Raw genomic sequence first — 19,609 nt, 5'->3', positions numbered from 1 at the left:
TAGACAATATGGTTATTACATCATTAAAATAGTACACAGTATACTTATATACGATTGCTTCAGTAGTTACTTGTATGAATAAAACACAAACGCACTAAAACTTGGAAAAATGAATGAGAAAGGTAAAAAAGCCGGCACTCAAAACTGTTGTCACGCCCGCTTTATCTGCCATCTTTGCAGATAAATACCCAAAACACTGTCAAATACCCAAAACTGGTGGCAATTTGAAGTTAGCCAGAGTTGTACTAGCGTGATACATTTACCTTTCATGTGCGGTTTCTGTTTTATTACCAAAATGACATAATACTTTCAAAGCGTATTTGAGTAGCTAACAACTAATTGCAAGAACACAAATTTGACACCAGTACTGATAAACGACAAAAATTTTGCATGAACAATGCAATTTTCATCTCATATGCAGCAAAATAGTGGCCTGTCTATAGAGCAATGTTTGCAACCAATAAAGCAAGAGTTTTGCCTATTCTGCACCAGTTTCACCACCAATATAGCAGCATTTGACTAAAAGTTTCTAATTTTTATCAAGATCACAGCAAAATTTTAAGCACTGCATCTGATGGAATTTTTGCAAGAAGCTTGGCAGAATGACCAGAAAAAGCTAAAGCTAAAGCCCGGTTTAAGCACGGTTTACACACTACGATAAATTGTAGCAATTTATTGTAATGAAAAGGTTGTTACAATTTGTCGTTACGTGTAAACAGGAGATCGTAGCGATTTATTGGAGTTGGAATTGGATTGAGTGGTTGGTGCCAGCAGGCTCAAATTTAAATGCATCGTAACAAGTTTGAACGTGTTAACAATGTTCCAAGATATCGTTACAATCTAGCTCATTTTCAGATTGACTGCTGGAGTGTGAAGTCTTGGTGCACAAGAGCTAATTCGAAATATAAACTTAATACACAGTGATGGCGGATTCTAAGCAAACTCCTCATGAGTTCTTAAGTGAATTCATTGAACTTTATCGGAGTTTTCCGTGTTTGTGGAAGATAAAGTTCCCCGAATACTCTTTATTTTTTTGACAGTGTTTCTTTCAGCTAAAGGATCAAACTCTGTATTTCTTCACTAGTTCTGCATAGGCCAGATCCTTTTTGTTCCTATCAGACTGTTTCCGCCTCTTGTTTCTTCCATGACGGCCAAGTAAAGACTTAAAATATTGGATTAAAAATCGTTGCATGTAAACGCTCTTTCAATCATCCAATAGATCGTTACTATCTCAGTGTTCAACAAATCGCTACAATTTATCGTAGCGTGTAAACCGTGCTTAAAACCATAAGACTTGAGCGTGTGATAAAGCCTTTTGAAAAACATCAGCCCGTACCCTACCACATTGTCGCAGACTTCGTGGATGGTGTAGGACAAGATCTCTAACCCGAGGTTAACCATGTCATCTGCTGCACTTTCGATCATGCGAGTGTTGAAGGCCTGCCTGTCTCTGTAAATATCCTATAAACAGGGTGTGGTGTTACATAAACATGGTTAGGGGTCAAGTGCGGAGTGAGGTGTTGAATTTTCAGGAGAAAACACTGCTGTTATTCACGAGCACCCAGCTCCAGCAGCTTGTTTTGCAGTCAGAATTAAGAGCACGTACTTTAACAATTCTTCAATTGCGCTTTGTTGTGGAATAGCTTGCGTAAAGTGCATTGAATGTTACATGATTGGAAAGGCACTTGACATTAGTAACTTGCAAAAATAATTGATTGATTTCTATTCTGCTATTTTTCATGAATTCATTTAAAGGACTTATATAACGCCTCATTTAAGCTCTGTTGAGTATTTTTTTATTTATTGCACTTTTTGGGATCAGATATTTACAATATTGTATGTAAATGGAAAGTTTTGGCACTGAACAAAAATAAGCAGTGTACATCTCAAGCTGTAGTACATTTTAAGTTCTCAAGTATCGTGGGGAAAAAACTGCCAACGTCACCAATTCTGGAATGTATCACAAGGTAGGTATTTCAGGTTGCTCTCACACCTCTATTCAGACAATTTGTTTCCAAACTAAGTTCAGCATATCTACTCAAGCCCCATTTTCCATCTGCTGTGGTCTGTTTCCTCACATATTTCTCTATGTGCAGACACCTCCTTACTTACGAACATTTTGAACATTCAGAGATACAAACAAACTCGATCCCTTTTGCCACCCACAAGTTCGAAGTTTGTTTTGTTGGCCTATTCTGTATATACAACACTGTATGTACAGTGTATTGTGTTTTAGGATGAAAACACTTGTCCGTATTCCGTAAGTGTTAAAAGGGTATTTGCTGTATTTTCTCCCAAATTCGAAGTTTCCCACCAAGTGGTGCCTATATGCTCTCAGCAACAATGTAAGGAGTCTATTCTTCCTCCTTAGACTCACCTCAACGGTTGTCAAGCTCACGGCGCTCCTCTGGTGACCTTCCAGATTTTCTTGGATCAACTCTATGACTGTCATCTTGCTTTTGCTCAAGAAGTTGCAACATGCGCGTTCAAGGAGCTCTTTGCTCTGCGTGCTAATTTTGACCTGTCAGAGATGAGGAACGAAAATTGGGTTGGTGTTTTTTTTTTTTTTTTTTTTTTTTTTTTTTTTTTTCATAGTAGGAGTTCCGCTAATAAAATGTTACAAAAAAAGTATCTGGACCTGTCGATCAGAGATGATGTACAAAAAACCTGTAGTGCTTGGATAGCAGAAGTTCCTGAGTGAAATATGAAATGTTTGTGAAACACTTTTTGACATTGATTTAACATTTTTTTTTTTTATAGTTCCCCATATGAAATGTTGCTTTTGCCAGTGATTCAAAGGCAGGTTACTATTTCTGGAAGAGAGTAAATCACTCCGACAAAGCATTTCTACAATAAAATGAACGGTTGAATATGTTTGTTAACTCAGCCTAGGAGTGAATATAGGCCTAGAGTTGCAACATCTGTGTACGGCGTGATCTCTTTAACAAGATCGTAGTAAACAGCAGACGTCAAATGAGCGGGAACTAGAACCTTGAACTTCATGTGAAACTATGTGAAATATACATAAACGTACGTTTTATAACAGCTAAATGAATATACAAACTGTTAACAAAGAAATTATGGTATCACGATACCTGAGTGATGCCAGTCACAGAGGTGAGGACGCCTGGGCGATGTATACGTCAGGCGTAGGGATCATTTTTGTTATGACGTTGAGTGAGATTCTGGCGGGAGAAACAAAAGAAAAATGCTCCTATAAGTTTCTTCGACACAAGACCACCGAAAGTAGATCTATCTCCCGGTTGTCTCGGTATACTACAAGGCTGCAATTTGGTATGTTTGATGATAGGAGGGTAGATGATCAACATACTAATTTGCAGCCATCTAACCTCAGTAGTTTTTAAGGTCTGAGGGCAGACAGGAAAAGTGTTGACGGACAGACAAAGCCGACACAATAGTTTTCTTCTCAGAAAACTAAAAGAGAGAGAGAGAGAGAGAAGTAAAGGTGAAACCCCCTTAAATAAGTAGTCTTACAACAAACACCAAATATGTAAAAGAATGAGTGATTTGCAACTCATACAACTAATTTACATTTTACATAAAATAGTAAATTGTTTGCTCAGTTATTCCTGAGTTATATTGTAAAACGTAACTACGGAGCGGAAGCAAATATTAGTTTTCTCTTACGGAAACCTGCTTATGAGGCTGTGCAGTGATTTAAGACTTTTGAGGGTGATATCCAACGACGATATTTACTAAGTTTTAGCATTGTAAGACTTTGATAGAAGCACGCTTTGAGACTTTCCAGCAATGGAATTCAGCAATGACAAATTCCCGTGCGATACCTTAGAATTATATGTCTGCCATGTTATCGAAGGATATCATCCATCTCTCAAAATATTGTTATAAACTTACAAACTTCAAGGGTAAGAAAACTGACACCATACCTGCTGCACGTTTTAAAACCAGCCCAGGCCAATAGAATACTCTTCCTCCAGTGATCATAGCGGGTTTCTTTTTCCCAAATCCTGGCAAAAAGTAAAAGAAAAGAAAACATCTCTTTTATTCATGGTCTTAGTAACTAAAGATTTACTGTGATTGCAAATATATGAAAATGAGAACGGGGAATTCATCATCTTGTGTGTCCCTACCACAACATGACGCGAATGTAATATGGTCTAGTAGCTAGTCTAGTACTAATATAAGGGATAGTGATCAAACAAGGCTATACGGCCCTTGCTAGACGACAATATAAGCGTAGAATATAATATTTAAACAAGAAAACATTGCTCTGGTATAGCCAAACTCAGCCTTTTAGCCTGGATTTTCTGCACAGGTGCCACAATTCTATAAATACACCACGACAGTGAACGACGAAATGTCCATGATACTTTTTATACTAAATATATGGTTACTCTTGTCTTATAATAAAGCTTCACTTGTTTAAGAATGACTATAAGTTTTTGATGGCAAAATTAATGTTATTAAAAATGTTTTCCTGAGCTTACGTTTCCAATTAAAACACATTCAAAATTGCTGAACTAAAACATTTGGTCAAAGAAGCTTTCAAAGAAGCACTGTGACAGCGGAAACCTGGAGGCAGGCGATAAAACATACGGAGAATTAAGCTTCAAAAACAAGATACAAAGCAAAATGTATAGCAGTTGAGCGATTTATAGAGTCATTCGCCATTAACATCGAGAAGAGCACAGACGACGAACGAATCTCCTGATTATAAACACCAAGGAGAGGATTAGGCCTATACTGGGGAAACCTCTATATATGTAAAAAAGCGCACCTAGACTTTTACCTCCATGATGGTGTGGGGAAAAAGTCAAAATGGAAACAAAGATCAGTCTGAGAGAGAGAGAACTGAGCAATTCACGGAAAAGGAAGCCATAGTAACTTTATTTGCGAGACATCCTTCTCGATACGAGACGAAATTTACTAGGCCTATATTGCGTAGTTCGACATTGCATTCACAATTCACCTTCATAGATATTCGTTAGCGAAAATAAAATGTATTATTTCTAGAGATGGGATGACTTCTTTGTTATAATCTTCACTTATTTTCTTTTTAACCTACGAGCTACGACAGATATAGGCAAGGTTTTGGACTGGTGTCTCCGTTTGTTTGTTGGTTGGCAGGATGGCTCTCTCTCTCTCTCTCTCTCTCTCTCTCTCTCTCTCTCTCTCTCTCTCTCTCTCTCTCTCTCGTTTCTACTATATTAACTATTAACCACCTTTTTCTTGTTTTCTTGGATCCTTTGTCAAATATGAGTCTTCTTTCCCACTAGACTCATAAAGCCTTTTCCCTTTGAGAATATAATTCGCGTAATCGTCAACAGAAAAAACAATGATCCTTTCTGCGAATAATCGGTGACTGAGTCCATACGACGACGAGATGAACAACTCTTAAAACAATGGATGCAAACTCATCCAAATTGCTGAAGAAGAGTTGGTCTTTCTCCCATATTTTGCATTGTTTTTTTCTATTATTATATTATTATTAGTCGCTTGGGTGTGGTGGTAATCCTGTTTAATCTAAACCAGCCAACGACAGATATACGAATTTTGCAGATGTCCCATCGCCATCTTAAGAATCCACTCATGATTATTTATTGAAATTTAATTCTCCTAAACAAAAAACGAGAATGCAAAAGCTTATCTCTCGTGGAATATGAAACTTTTGCCATGCTTTCGAATACTGTCAAACCGTTCAATTCCTTTGTATACTCACGAAGAAATATGAACCCTATTCTCTTTTGGGTAACTGCGCATTTCCGACATTTTTCCCATTCTAGACTATTTTTAGTACTAAAGGTAAGTTTACACCTACGCACTTTTGTGTTGCGGGCTGTTACGGGGTGGGACCGCAAGAAACCGTTACAAAATTGACGCAGTGGGAAGAGAAAATGACCGTTATTGGGCGCGGACCGTGGGGGTGGGTTATGGGCACCTCACGGTGTGTTCCTGCGGTGTCTAACGGAGTGTTACGGAGTTGGGGTGGTGTTATGGTCGTTGTTGCTATGCCAGGGCACGCGCTCTTGCGGCTCTGTTACTGCGTGTTGCGGGTGGCTTGTGGTGTTGTTGCAGAGTAATAACAACATAATTCATAATAATGAGACATGTGAGAAGCAAATAATGAACATGAAAAGCATAGAAAGTAAGAAAGTGAACATGAAAAGTATAGAATGTAAGAAAATGAACGTGAAAAGTATAGAATGTAAGAAAATTAACATGAAAAGTATAGAATGTAAAAAATTAACATGAAAAGCATAGAATGTAAGAAAATGAACATGGAAAGCATAGAATGTAGGAAAATGAACATGAAAAACATAGAATGTAAGAAAATGAACATGATAAGGATAGAATGTGAGAAAATGAACATGAAAAGTATAGAATGTAAGAAAAGGAACATGAAAAGCATAGAATGTAAGAAAATGAACATGAAAAGTATAGAATGTAAGAAAATGAACATGAAAAGTATAGAATGTAAGAAAATGAACATGAAAAGTATAGAAAGTAAGAAAATGAACAAAAATTATAGAGTAAGAAAATGAACATGAAAAGCATGGAATGTAAGAAAATGAACATGAAAAGCATAGAAAATAAGAAAATAAACATGAAAAGTATAGAATGTAAGAAAATGAACATGAAAAGTATAGAAAGTAAGAAAATGAACATGAAAAGTATAGAATGTAAAAAATGAACATGAAAAACATAGAATGTAAGAAAATGAACATGAAAAGTATAGAGTGTAAGAAAATGAACATGAAAAGCATAGAAAGTAAGAAAATGAGCATGAAAAGTATAGAATGTAAGAAAATGAACATGAAAAACATAGAATGTAAGAAAATGAACATGAAAAGCATAGAAAGTAAGAAAATGAACATGAAAAGTATAGAAAGTAAGAAAATGACACTGAAAAGCATAGAAAGTAAGAAAATGAACATGAAAAGCATAGAAAGTAAGAAAATGAACATGAAAAGCATAGAAAAGTAAGAAAATGGAAACATGAAAAGTATAGAAATGTAAGCAAAATGAACCATGAAAAGCATAGAATGTAAGCAAAATGAACATGAAAAGCATAGAATGTAAGAAAATGAACATGAAAATGCCTAGAAAAGTAAGAAAATGAACATTGAAAGTATAGAAATGTAAGAAAATGAACATGAAAAGAAACATAGAATGTAAGAAAATAGAACATGAAAAGATAGAAAGTCAAGAAAATGGAACATGAAAATGCGTGGAATGTAAGAAAATGAACATGAACAAGCATAGAATGGTAAGAAAATGAACATGAAAAGCATAGAAAGTAAGAAAATTGAACATGGACAAAGCGTGGAATGTAAGAAAATGAAACTGAAAAGCGTGGAATGTAAGAATAAAATTGAACCATGAAAAGCATAGAATGTAAGAAAAAATGAACCATGAAAAGCATAGAATGTAAAGAAAATGAACATGACCAAAAGCGTGGGAATGTAAGAAAATGAAACATGAAACGCATGGAATGTAAGAAAAATTGAACATGAAAAGCATTGGAATTGTAAGAAAAAATGAACATGAAAATGCATAGAATGTAAGGAAAATGACATGAAAAGCATAGAATGTTAAGAAAATGCAACATGAAAGCCATGGCATGTAAGAAAAATTGAAACATGAAAAGTATAGAATGTAAGTAAAATGAACCATGATAAAAGCATAGAATGAAACGAGAATGAACATGAACAAAAAGCATAGAGAGTAACGAAAATGAACATGAAAAGCATAGAACTGTAAGAAAATGAACATGAAAAGTATAGAATGTAAGAAAATGAACATGAAAAGCATAGAATGTAAGAATATGAAATTGGGACTTGGTTTATACCATAACATGTTCAACTGCAAATATCATATATTATCAACTGGGGTCAATATGTCTTTAGTCTGTTACTGATTTTTCATTGTACCCTTGTTAATAACTATGTCCAGTCTATGTTAATTATTGTTTCATTGTCATATTTGTATGTGTTCATGTTCATTTGATCATGTTCTCAATATTATATTATTGTGCTTCACCTTGTATGTTATTATATCATTTGATGGCCATATTTATTTCATGTTACATTTCATTTTATAGTTCAAGTTATTTTCCGAGTTCTATTTATTTCATATTTCATGTCAGATTTCCTGTTATATTTCTTCATGTTATTATTCTTTATGGCCATGCTTTTTCATTTTTCAATTTCATTTCACCCAATCATATCATATATATATATATATATATATATATATATATATATATATATATATATATATATATATATATTGTCATGACATATAATTTAAGCATCAAAAATGAAAATGTAAATGCAAGTCAGTATTTCAACATATTTATCACAAAAAGAAACATTATGAATAATATAAAATGTACAAAATCATTTAATATTAAGAAAATAACTAAAAAATAATTTATTATTAAAAAAAATTAAATTTTATTTATTTATACATTGTCGACAGGCTGTCAGGGCGCGAATGATGTCCCCGTGGCCTGTCCGGTCCCTGTTATCCTCCCCAGAATGCGCGGCAACATTCCATCCAATCGATCTATGTTTTTGTCAAAATTAAGAGGTGGTTGTGGAATTATTGATATTCAGTGTAAAACGAAGTCAATCATGTTTAGTACATTTCTAAAATGTTTAAAAGATCGTTGTTTTGGTCACCAAATGATTATTTATTATTGTAAAGTCAGAGCAACCTACCTTAGAGAAAATGAATGCCAACATCAGGATTGCACTATTTTTACACCTAGTTTTTATGAAAGTATGATAAATATATCACGAAGTGCTTATCCACAGATAAAAACGAAAGTGGTATATGAACATTTAATGAAAAACAGTGAATATGTTCCAAATATTGAAAAATTGTATCCACTATTCAACTGGAAACTAATTTGGGAACATGTAAATAATAAGTATATAGAAAATAAAAGGAGAGAAATTTTGTTTAAGTATGTTCATGAAGTTTTAAGTACAAATGATAGGCTAGCCATGATGAAAATAAAAGATGTTAAGGAATGCGGTTATGGATGCATAGAAACTAATATGCATATGGTATATTTCTGTCCTTTGGTTAAGAATTTGTTGTCCTGGGTATTCGAATTGCTTAGAAAATGTAAATTAAAAACTAATAGCAGGTTAAGGATTTTAAAACTAGATTTTGAAGCAAACTCAAAAAGGGATGAAAATACAGCAATGGTAATAATAGCAGATTTTATTTCAAGTATATGGATGGCAAGATATTTGGGAATAAGTACTGACCAGCAAATTATTAAATGTATTAAGAATAGACTGTTAAATACATTTAATGTAAATATTATAGGATATAAGTCTAATGTTAACAAAATTTTCACGAATCAGTATGTTTCTAACTTAAAAACATATTTAGAAAAATAATGAATTGTAATATTTTTTTATTATACATAGATCTTATAATGTATATACAAAAATTGTAAAATATAATTTTGTAAAGTAATATTTCTTAATAAAAGAAAAAAAAAGTATTGAGGTTCACCTAAAAAAAAAAAAAAAATCTACCTAGGGAGACACCGTAACACGCCGCACGCACGCCCCGCAACATGTGTGCACCATTTATTAATCGTGTGTGAAGGTGCTGTAAGGGCACCGCATGGCGCCATAACATCACGCCATAGCACTCCCTCGCGGGTGGTACTACGTCGCACCACATCGCATCACATGGGGTGTGGTGCGGTGTGGCATGGCACCGTGCGGGTTCTTACCTCTTTTGTTGCGGGGCCGCGCCACACCGTTTACGGTTTCGTGCGACTCCATCAACCCGCCAGACGCCGCGCAGAAATTTGAAATGATTTCAAATCCGGGCGCCGTCGCGCGGCTTTAACGGTCTTTGTCTGGCCCCGCCAGCGAGGTGGCGCGCTTTTTGTGGGTTTATAATGTGGTTTCCTGCGGTCCCATACCGTAACAGACCGCACCACAAAAGTGTGTAGGTGTAAACCAGTCTTAAGTCTTTTCCCAGAATTGCTCAACAGCCCTTTTGCACCACTTTATAGCAATCCTTTCTTTCTCTTCAGCCATTTAGGATTGCCTATACCACTCCATAACGTGATGGTGTGTGTATATGTACCCCAAGAGTAAAAGTGTATAATTGTTGATTGACCTTATGCGTTATATTTCCCTTCAGCATTACTACTTCTTAACTTCACATTTCTACAAGATATTTTTAACTTCACATTTCTACAAGATGTTTTTTAATATTCACAACATATTTCTGCGTGTAATGATGCCGACAATAATGTTACTTATTGATGACCTGCGCAGTGAGAGTATATTAGACAAAACAACACAGATACAAACCAGTTGGTTTGCGTATAATTTTAAAATCCTTACGTTTCATGCAAAAAGCTCTCTCTCTCTCTCTCTCTCTCTCTCTCTCTCTCTCTCTCTCTCTCTCTCTCTCTCTCTCTCTCTCTCTCTCTCTCTCTGTGTGTGTGTGTGTGTGTGCGTGTGATTATAAGGCTAATGATGGCTGAGGTCTGCTATAGGATAGAAAAAAAAAGGAAGATCGCTTCGGCTTAGTCCTATGAGAGTCGACAAGACATGGGACTAGCTGTTATCGACTTAGACCAAGATGAATTATTAACAAAAGCGTTCGTAATTAAAGACATTTAAAGAAAATTAAGGATGAGTTATTCGTCTCAACGAATAGCACATCTCCAGACAACTTAATAGTGAAGAATTTCGCCACAGCAATTTTTTTTAGTGATTCTGTTGAATCTAACATTTAACCTGATACGACAAGCAGTTCGTTGGGACCGCACGTGAGGAATCCGGCCATTTTTGGCTAATTATCTCCGGCACTTAGTTCACGTTGACGTTGACGACGAAGAATCATGATGGGAGATGATGAGGATAGTATTCGCACTCGTCCTAGACTGCTTAGCGACTGATTATAATAGGGAGCGGATTAACAACAGGTTCACTTTATCGTGCACTGTGTCGTCATCATCATCCGGCCAGTTCTCTTTCTGGAAAATCTACCAGTACATATTTACCTACTGTTAGTTGCAGGGCCGTTTCTAGCTTTTTGGGGGGCCCTAGGCAAGATGCAGTTTGTGGGGGTGGGGGCCCGCCTAGATAGATAGGTAGGTATTTCATTTATTCCCGAGGGGTTTGTCAAACTGTGAAGAAGCGATTCTAGCCATTTAGACGGTCTACTAAGATGCAAGAAACAATTACAGTTCACATGTATTTATTTCACATATATTTCAAAGTGCAAAGATAATAAAAAAAACAACACTTAAAATAATGCTCAATTAACATCACAGTCACACACTTAACATAAAAAAACTAATAATTCACATTATTCACAGAACAATGTATTGTCCTCAAAATGTCTGCTTCCTGGCTTTTTTCGCTCACAAAGTCATCAATGATGTTCTCATATGACACCTGCTTGTCCACCTCATGGTAAATGCTGATTATTGCGAGGCCATCCAGGAAATATATAAATCAATTATTACCAAAATCCTGGATTATGAGGTTAGCTCTGATATTACTCGTCACCTGAATTTCCTGAGCTTGCAACTGCAAGGGAAAGAAAAGCACCCAGGCAGTATTTTGCGTGCAGTTACTGCATTCCAAAATAAGATCACGAGAACTATTCATACCTGACAGACAGTTTGCACATTTCCCAACACTCAGTACAGCCACCTCAAATGACCCTCAACTTTTGCATCACTTCAGTTATGATGAGTTTGAAACCGTATTGGAGGAGTTGAGAAGAGTCTGAATCACGATTTCAGGATATAAGAAAGTACAAGGAATTTTTCAGTTTTATTGAGAACCCTTTCCAGGGGCGAGCATCATCTGTGACCCCAGTCATCCAAGACCTCTGTCTTGATCATGCTGCCGTACAGTGCCAGATAGTTGAACTTCAAGGCTATCTTGCAAAATTGAGTGAATACCACTGCCTTAGATAGTTCTTGATGAGCTCCTCTCTGCTGAGACCACAGCCACAGTCACAGGCAGAGTGCAGGCGATGATTCTCAGGGCAACCCACCCAGGAGTCCTAGGCAATCGCCTAGTCCGCCTATAACTAGAAACGGCCCTGGTTAGCTGTCAAGCATTCCTCTGCATAACAATGAGATATTTAAATGCAAGCAGTACATTGGGACACGATGACCTCCGCATCAAACGAAGAAAGAGACTTTTATATTTTGTAAAAGAAAAATGAATTCCTCCACCAATGGGCTGACAAACCTACCAGAGGAAACAACATATTAGACATCGTCCTATCAACAGAAGATAATTTAGAGTGTCTGACCTTTCAGTAGGTGCAAATCTAGGCAAAAGCGACCAGCGACCATAAAGTCATCTCATTTCAAATTAATGTTCAACATTAAAAAGGAAGAAGATATTAATGAGATTAGACTACCGTCGACAAGACATGAAAAAGCTAAAGGAGTACGTTAAAAATCTAGAGTACGACGAGAACACAGGCATAGATAAGCACTGGGAAGCCTTTCATGAGTAATACGCAGAAAAGCGCTCTTGATGTATACCATTAAGGCAAATACTAACAAATGGCAACCCTCAGCCTAAGTGGTTCAACAGAAAAATTAAAAATACAATAAGAGAAAGAGACAAATTGCCCAAATCAATGAACCCACACCCAACACCAGTAGAAGCAAGCAGGCATAAAGAACTGTTACATTGTGGACAAATTAGTAAGAAATGCAAAGATAAATGAGGATAAGAGAGTTGCATCAGTTTGTAAAGAAAGCTCAAAAGAAATCTTTGTGCATATTAATAGTAGGAAGCAAAAAAAAAAAATAGCATAGGTCCCCTAAGGGACATAGAGGTAACCTGGTGAACTACTATATTCACATCTGAAGACACTACCTCGATACCGAACCTGCTATTAAATATGAAGGGACAGAACCATTGGACAAAATAATATTTACAAAAGAGGACATTAAAAACAAAATTGATAAACTCAACAAGTTCAGTTCAAATCTCCTGGCCCGGATGGGATTCATCCAAGATAAATTAAAGAACTAAAAGAGGAGATAGTTCCTCACCTATATAAACTCTGCAGGAAACGTGCTGAACAAAGAAAGGCACCAGAAGGATGGAAACTAGGAAATGTGCCCCCAGCTTACAAAAAGGTCCAAGACAAGAGCCGGGGAATTATAAACCAATCTGTCTAACGCCTGTCGTTTGCAAGATTTTTGAGTCCATAATTGCAGATCAAATTGTGGATCACATAGATAGAAACAACTTAATGTTAACAGCCAAAACGGTTTCAGACAAAACAGATCCTGCCTATCAAACCTTTTGGAGTTTTTTCATAACATGCGTGATAGAGCAATAGAGATACTCTACTTGGATTTCCAAAAAGCCTTTGACAAAGTTCCACACAAGAAACTAATGACAAAAGTTAGAGCTTTAGGAATTGTAGGAGATATAGCAGACTGGATCGAAGACTGGCTAACTAATAGGAAACAGATTCGTAATAAATGGTGAAGAATCAGAATGGGCAGATGTATCAAGCAGAGTTCCTCAGGGTTCTGTCCTTGGCCCTCTCTTATTTTTATTTACATAATGACATTGATGTAGGCTTAACTAGCAGGATAGCCAAATTTGCAGATGACACCAAACTAGGTGTAAATGCAGTAGACCCAGATGCAGTGGAAAGTTTAAGAAATGATCTAATGAAAATGGGAGAGTGGTAAAAAAAATGGCAAATGCCTTTTAACTTGGATAAGCCTAAAGTGTTACAAATAGGAACAAATAACCCCCTCATGCCAGCTACGAACTGCTTAGGAATGACATAAATAGTGTAAAACATGAGGAGGACCTTGGAGTCATTATTACTAAGAACTTAAAATCCACAAAACGGTGTGATACATAAAGAGGCAGTTCAATCACAGGAACAAGGAAACGGTGCTGTAGCTCTACACATCAATAGTTAGACCTCATCTGAATGTGCAGTACAGTTTTGGTCACCAACACTAATAAAAGACATAAATAGATTACAAGGAGTACAAGCAAGAGTCACAAAGTTAATTCCATCCATCAGGCAAATAGGTTACCAAAGACGATTAGAGAGCCTGAACATGTATGACTTAGAAACACGACGATTGCGAGAACAACTAATAGAAACACTTAAAATACTGAAAGGCATAACAAAAGTAGACAGTAACCTAATTTACATTGAACGAAAAACAGACAAGAAATAATAGATAGAAATTAGAACTGAAGAGATACAACGCATCCCATTGTGGGAACTTTTTTACATACAAGATATGTGACACATGGAATAAACGGCCACCAGAAGTTGTAAACAGCAACAGTGTGTAAGAGTTTAAAATTAAGCTAGACAAAATCATTAGGAGGACACTGAATGCACAGCAAAACCTGCTCCTACAGATAAGTGAGCACACGATGTCTCCTCGTAGGATGGAATAATAAGTCTTTGAGACATCCTAATCCTTGTAACTCCTACTCTGTTTCCCTTTCAGCGATGAATGACCTCATACGTCCCCGCGCTTGGCCTTGGGCTAAAATTCTATACGCCATTCCTCAAGAAGAGTGAGCTTAACTACTACATCTCATCTCGTGCCCAGCGCCGTTCCTTACGACGCTCCTGATTGGCTGTTGATAAGCCAATCTCAGGGCTGTAAAACTCTCAGTCTCTTGAGAGAGCTCACATAGGCAAGATGTATGTTCCACCTCTCCCCTTTCAAATGTTGAAGAAAATCGTAATATATAATAAAAAGGAATAGTGAGAGGTATATAGGAGGACTGATTGGAGCGAAAGAAATATCAATGGGAGGAATAAATTTCCTCAATAAGGTACCGATATCTAAGTAAGGATTTTTTTTATCATATAGAGATTTCCACTATAGGATATGAAAGGGTGATGGTGATATAGTGATAGTGACGATAATGAAGTCTTGATACCCCCCCCTTAAGACTTCTTGCTATCTGCCTGTAAAACACACACACACACACACACATATATATATATATATATATATATATATATATATATATATATATATATGTATGTATATATATATATATGTATATATATATATATATATATATATATATATATATATACATATAGCCAGAGATCTTCTACTGCCCTACCACATAACGCTTTGAAATCCTGGAAAACCTGGACATATGCATCCTGTAATAAGTTTTATACTCGTGTTTTGCCGTTTATAGCTACAGACGGTTTATTTATCTATTCATCTATCTGGTATTTACATTCGTTTAAGTATATATTCATTTCTCTCTTAGTTTCTATACGTTTCTTGCTATTTTTTTTTTTCCATTTTGAACAATTTTTGTTCACGCATGTATATAAGCGGTTTTAGTATTTTTAAAATAAATTATGTATATATATATATATATATATATATATATATATATATATATATATATATATATATCAGCTAGTCGAGCCAGTTTAATATTGTTTAATGATAGTATGTTTCAGCCTGATGGTGAGGTTATGTCCTTTACTGAGAAAGAGAGAGAGAGAGCGGTTGGTTTCAAAATAATTTTACATGATGTTTGTTTACATAAGTCTAGGGATGTTACTTGGATACGATGATTCAGTAACTGTCATAAGAAAATAATTTGATATATTCGAAGCTAAGTTGTCCTTATAGAAAGATTAAAATGTCACTAATATAACTCAAGAAGCTATCTTCATCTTAGTAAGACTAACTTTAGTCTCAAAATGAACACAATAAAAGATTTCGTCAGAATACATACATTATTTAATTTAGAAAAAATAAGTTGTGCTTTAAGCTGAACTTTTTATGTATATTACAAACGAAATGTAAAAGAATGCTAAAAATATAATGAAATATCTCATATTCTAAAACAGTTAGCGGGGATAACATAATATCCCCGTCTTATAATGAAAACTATAAAGTTTTTGCTAGAATTCAGGCTTTATGTGATAAAAAAGAAAAAAGACCGCTTAGAAATATTATAAAATATCTCACGAACTATAGCTGGCATATGGCCAAGTCCCGTCTTCATCTTGGTAGACTAACTTAAAGGTTAAGTCTCATAATAAAACAATTTTTTTTTGCCAGAATTCAAGCTTTATTTGATGAAAAAAGACACAAACACACAAAACGCACAAGATTACGACCAGAATTCGTATTTTTTAGTAAAGAAAAAGCAGTAATACGTTAATGAGAGAATTAGCATAACTTTCTGCGCAACGATTTTGTGTCACGTCGGCCTAGCAACAATCCCAAATATCTCTTATGTTTTAACCTAATTATTTTAAGAGGTTCCTTGAGTCAACGCGTTGAGCTCAAACGGCTATAGATACGGATGAGACATCTCGCCTTTAAGATATTGATGAGTCACTGTGATTTCACAAGTTTTATGGCTCTTGCACGTTGCCAGGAAATGATTGTAGAATGTAAAATGCCCTGCCTCTTTTCGTTTGTGTGTTTTTTCCTTTTTTTTTTTATCAAAGCTTGCAATGGTCTAGTACTAACCGGTTACAAAGTGACGGTTGCCCTTTTATCTATAACGGATTAATGATAACCGCCGTTTTGAAACCGATGCTTTGCTTGCGTGCAAGCATACATTAAAGATTTGCACACCTTTTTATTCATTTTACGTTTATCGGACAAATAATAATAATATCTCCTTTTACTTAAACCTAGCCGAGAGTTACGACATAGTAACTGCATCGTATCATTAAGTGAATTTTCAAGGCCAGACAATTTCATGTCTGGTTCTCCAGATAAGTTGAAGTCAGTGGGTGTTCATGAAGTGCTCACGACGACAGCGAACGGGTTTTCGTTAGATAAAAGCATAACTTTTCACAAGAACTAACAAAGAAATATATATATATATATATATATATATATATATATATATATATATATATATATAGTATGTATATATATGTATATATATACATATATAATTTGTCATTTTTTTTTTACAAAATTTCACCAAACTTGCTCATTGTTTCTGTTTTGGTATAATTAAACTGAGTACCAATATAATCGATATTAAATATTTCTTATTATAACAAATATGTCTGTATTGACTCTGTGTGTAGTATAGTTAAGTTATAATAAAAGTCTGTGTGTGTTACCTATAGTTAAATGAATTATAATATGTCTACAATATCTGATAATTCTTGATAATTTCATGAGTATTCCTGGTTTATTTCGTTTTCGTGAAAGTAGTGTTTAATTCTAAATACTTTGCAATGAAGACGACATTCTAACAAAATGGCCTTACAGTATAAGACATTCAAACAAAAAATATTACAACGAACAAACTTACTTGACAGTTAACAAGACATTAAAAAAAAAGGACGTTACAGTGAACAAGACATTCGAAAAGAAATATATTACTATTTAAGAGCCATAAAAAAAATTCACTCAACAACGAACAAGCCATCCGAACACACACATAAAAAAGGACGTTACAATGAACGGGGCAATAGAAAAAAAATTATATAACTATTTAATAGCCATTAAAAAATATTAATTAACAACGAACATTTAGGAGCCATTTAAAAAAATCACTTAAAACAACGAACAAGCCATCCGAACGAAAACTATCCCTTGGTCGTGCAAGACGCAACGGTTTTCTTCCCTCTCAAAAGTAAGTTGAACGAAGCCTCGCGTCGCTATTACACGAGCCGGAATTAATTTCCATGACATCATTTCGACGTCGTCTTTGAGGAGTAATGGCTGATTGGCTCGACATCCAGGTATATATATGTATATCCCTTTTAACCTTCTGTTTTAATATTGACGTCGATTCTTTTAATGATTTAAGCGTTAATCTACGCTAATTTCGACGGCGGTTGATCGAATTCGAGAGAACAAAGATGACGTCTTTTACGCTTAATGTTTTCGGATTTTACCTATTGTATATTTTATCATTTTAATTTTAATTTTTAACGTTTATGACAATTCGGGATTTGAAATATAAATTTTCAACTATTTAATTATGCACTTTGAACGATTTGACATTACGTTATCATTATACTAGACGGCAGATACGAGATTCCAACTCCCCCCTCCCCCCCCAACAGAATACCCGGTAGGCAATGTCGTGTTAGGCTAATTCTCCCTGGGGGTTGGGGGTTGGGATGGGCCCAGTTTTGGGAATACTAAACAAATTTCGTTTTAGGATGGATTTAACTCAATCTAGATAAGGGGGTTGGTTCTTTACCTAACTTGGGTCGTCTCGATAAATCTCCCCCCCCCCACAAGCCCCCTACATAACCTAGTGCATCATGCCCTTACCAAACCATTGGATGTGTAGTATCCCCCATCCTTATATAGCCAGGGGCTGCTCTGTTACGTGGGTAGTGCCGTCAGTGCACCTAACGCCGTGTACTGTAGACATTACTTAGGGTTCCTTGTTGCATCCCTTTGGCCCCCGGCTGAATGACCTCTAGTTCCCAGCTCTCAGCCTCTGGCCTACTGAATCTCGCATATTCCATATTCCCTTTGGGTAGATCTAGGGTACCTAGCCGTGGCAGGTCAGTCTATGGCAGTTGCGTTTTTTTTATGCAGTTTTACCTACTGAACAAGAATTTTAAGTAATATTTATTTGGACGACTGTAATTAACCCTCAGGGGCCAGTACTAAACACGGCGAAATACATTGGACGCCCCAATCCCTTGTGGATGTGGCATTTGTGGTTACGTTTCTTGCAGGGTAATTCTAAAGAATAGTTCCCTACAACTGCAAGGAACATAACCGCGGATACGACATCCACTAGGGATTGGGGCGTCCAATGTATTTCTCCGTGTTTAGTACTGGCCCCTGGGGGCTAATTACAGCCGTCCGAATAAATATTACATAGGAAAATGTCAATTGCCATAGTCTAGGCCACCACGGACTGCTTTTGTAGAAATACCTCCCTTTGTTCCCTCTCAATCCAGAGTCTCCCCCCTCCACCTAACCTAACCAAGGACACTGTGAATTAAAGTAAGTAATAAGGTTGCGCCCTAGGCTAGGGTTAAATACTCAATGGCCGGCTTCCACCATAGCATGGCCACCTTCACGAAAATTCGAAATTATGGACTTAATTTGCGGCTTGGGAGAAAAAACTTACTTCAAGAGTAAAGTAGAGGGCTCGAGGTGTTGCTTTGATGGATGCTGGCTCTTGACTAATGTCTATCTTGGGTTACAGGACGTGTTAAAGTACTTTCCCGGGAAGGTGGTTATGCTACGGTAGAGGCCGGCCATTCGGTATTTTACCCTAATCACACTGAGCATAATCTGTCCTAACCAGAGATGCCAGTCCCTCATTTGTCCCATAACATAACCTAAGTTACCAGGTCAGTAATACTGAAGAATACTAGCTCCTTGGGATGAACGTAAAAACATGAAAGGCGTAAACATTTACTGGCAGGAGCCAGGCCACAGTAGTAGTCTTCAGTTTTACTACCAGGTCCTTACCTACTTCACAACGTGAGTTTAAAAACCCTCAGTAAACCTTACCTTGATTAACATTTACAACTTGCAGAAGTATCATAAGGATATTAGAATACATCCTCGTATTTCACTGTTGTGTTTCGTCCCCCCCTACCCAAAAATAACCTTTTC

At 36.1% G+C, this 19,609-nt stretch overlaps 2 protein-coding genes across 3 annotated transcripts in view; both read left to right on the top strand.

Moving 5' to 3' along the window:
• Window positions 1–19,609, top strand: part of LOC135211034 (elongator complex protein 3) — a 146,227-nt gene that overhangs the window by 104,645 nt on the left and 21,973 nt on the right. The gene's annotated exons all lie outside the window — the stretch shown is intronic.
• The window catches only part of LOC135211035 (NADH-cytochrome b5 reductase 3-like), a 113,274-nt gene continuing 111,281 nt past the window's right edge, over window positions 17,617–19,609 (top strand). The window contains exon 1 of one of the 2 annotated variants that reach the window (XM_064244070.1): window positions 17,617–17,757. In XM_064244070.1, the coding sequence (XP_064100140.1) occupies window positions 17,734–17,757 (24 nt within the window). In that variant the 5' untranslated portion in view covers window positions 17,617–17,733. The remainder of the gene's footprint in view (window positions 17,758–19,609) is intronic. The other variant, XM_064244071.1, reaches the window with a different exon arrangement.

This window comes from Macrobrachium nipponense, chromosome 4, assembly GCF_015104395.2.
Source record: "Macrobrachium nipponense isolate FS-2020 chromosome 4, ASM1510439v2, whole genome shotgun sequence".
NCBI lineage: Eukaryota > Metazoa > Arthropoda > Malacostraca > Decapoda > Palaemonidae > Macrobrachium > Macrobrachium nipponense.
The sequence above is the reverse complement of the archived record's forward strand: the minus strand, read 5'-3'. Positions and strand labels throughout refer to the sequence as shown.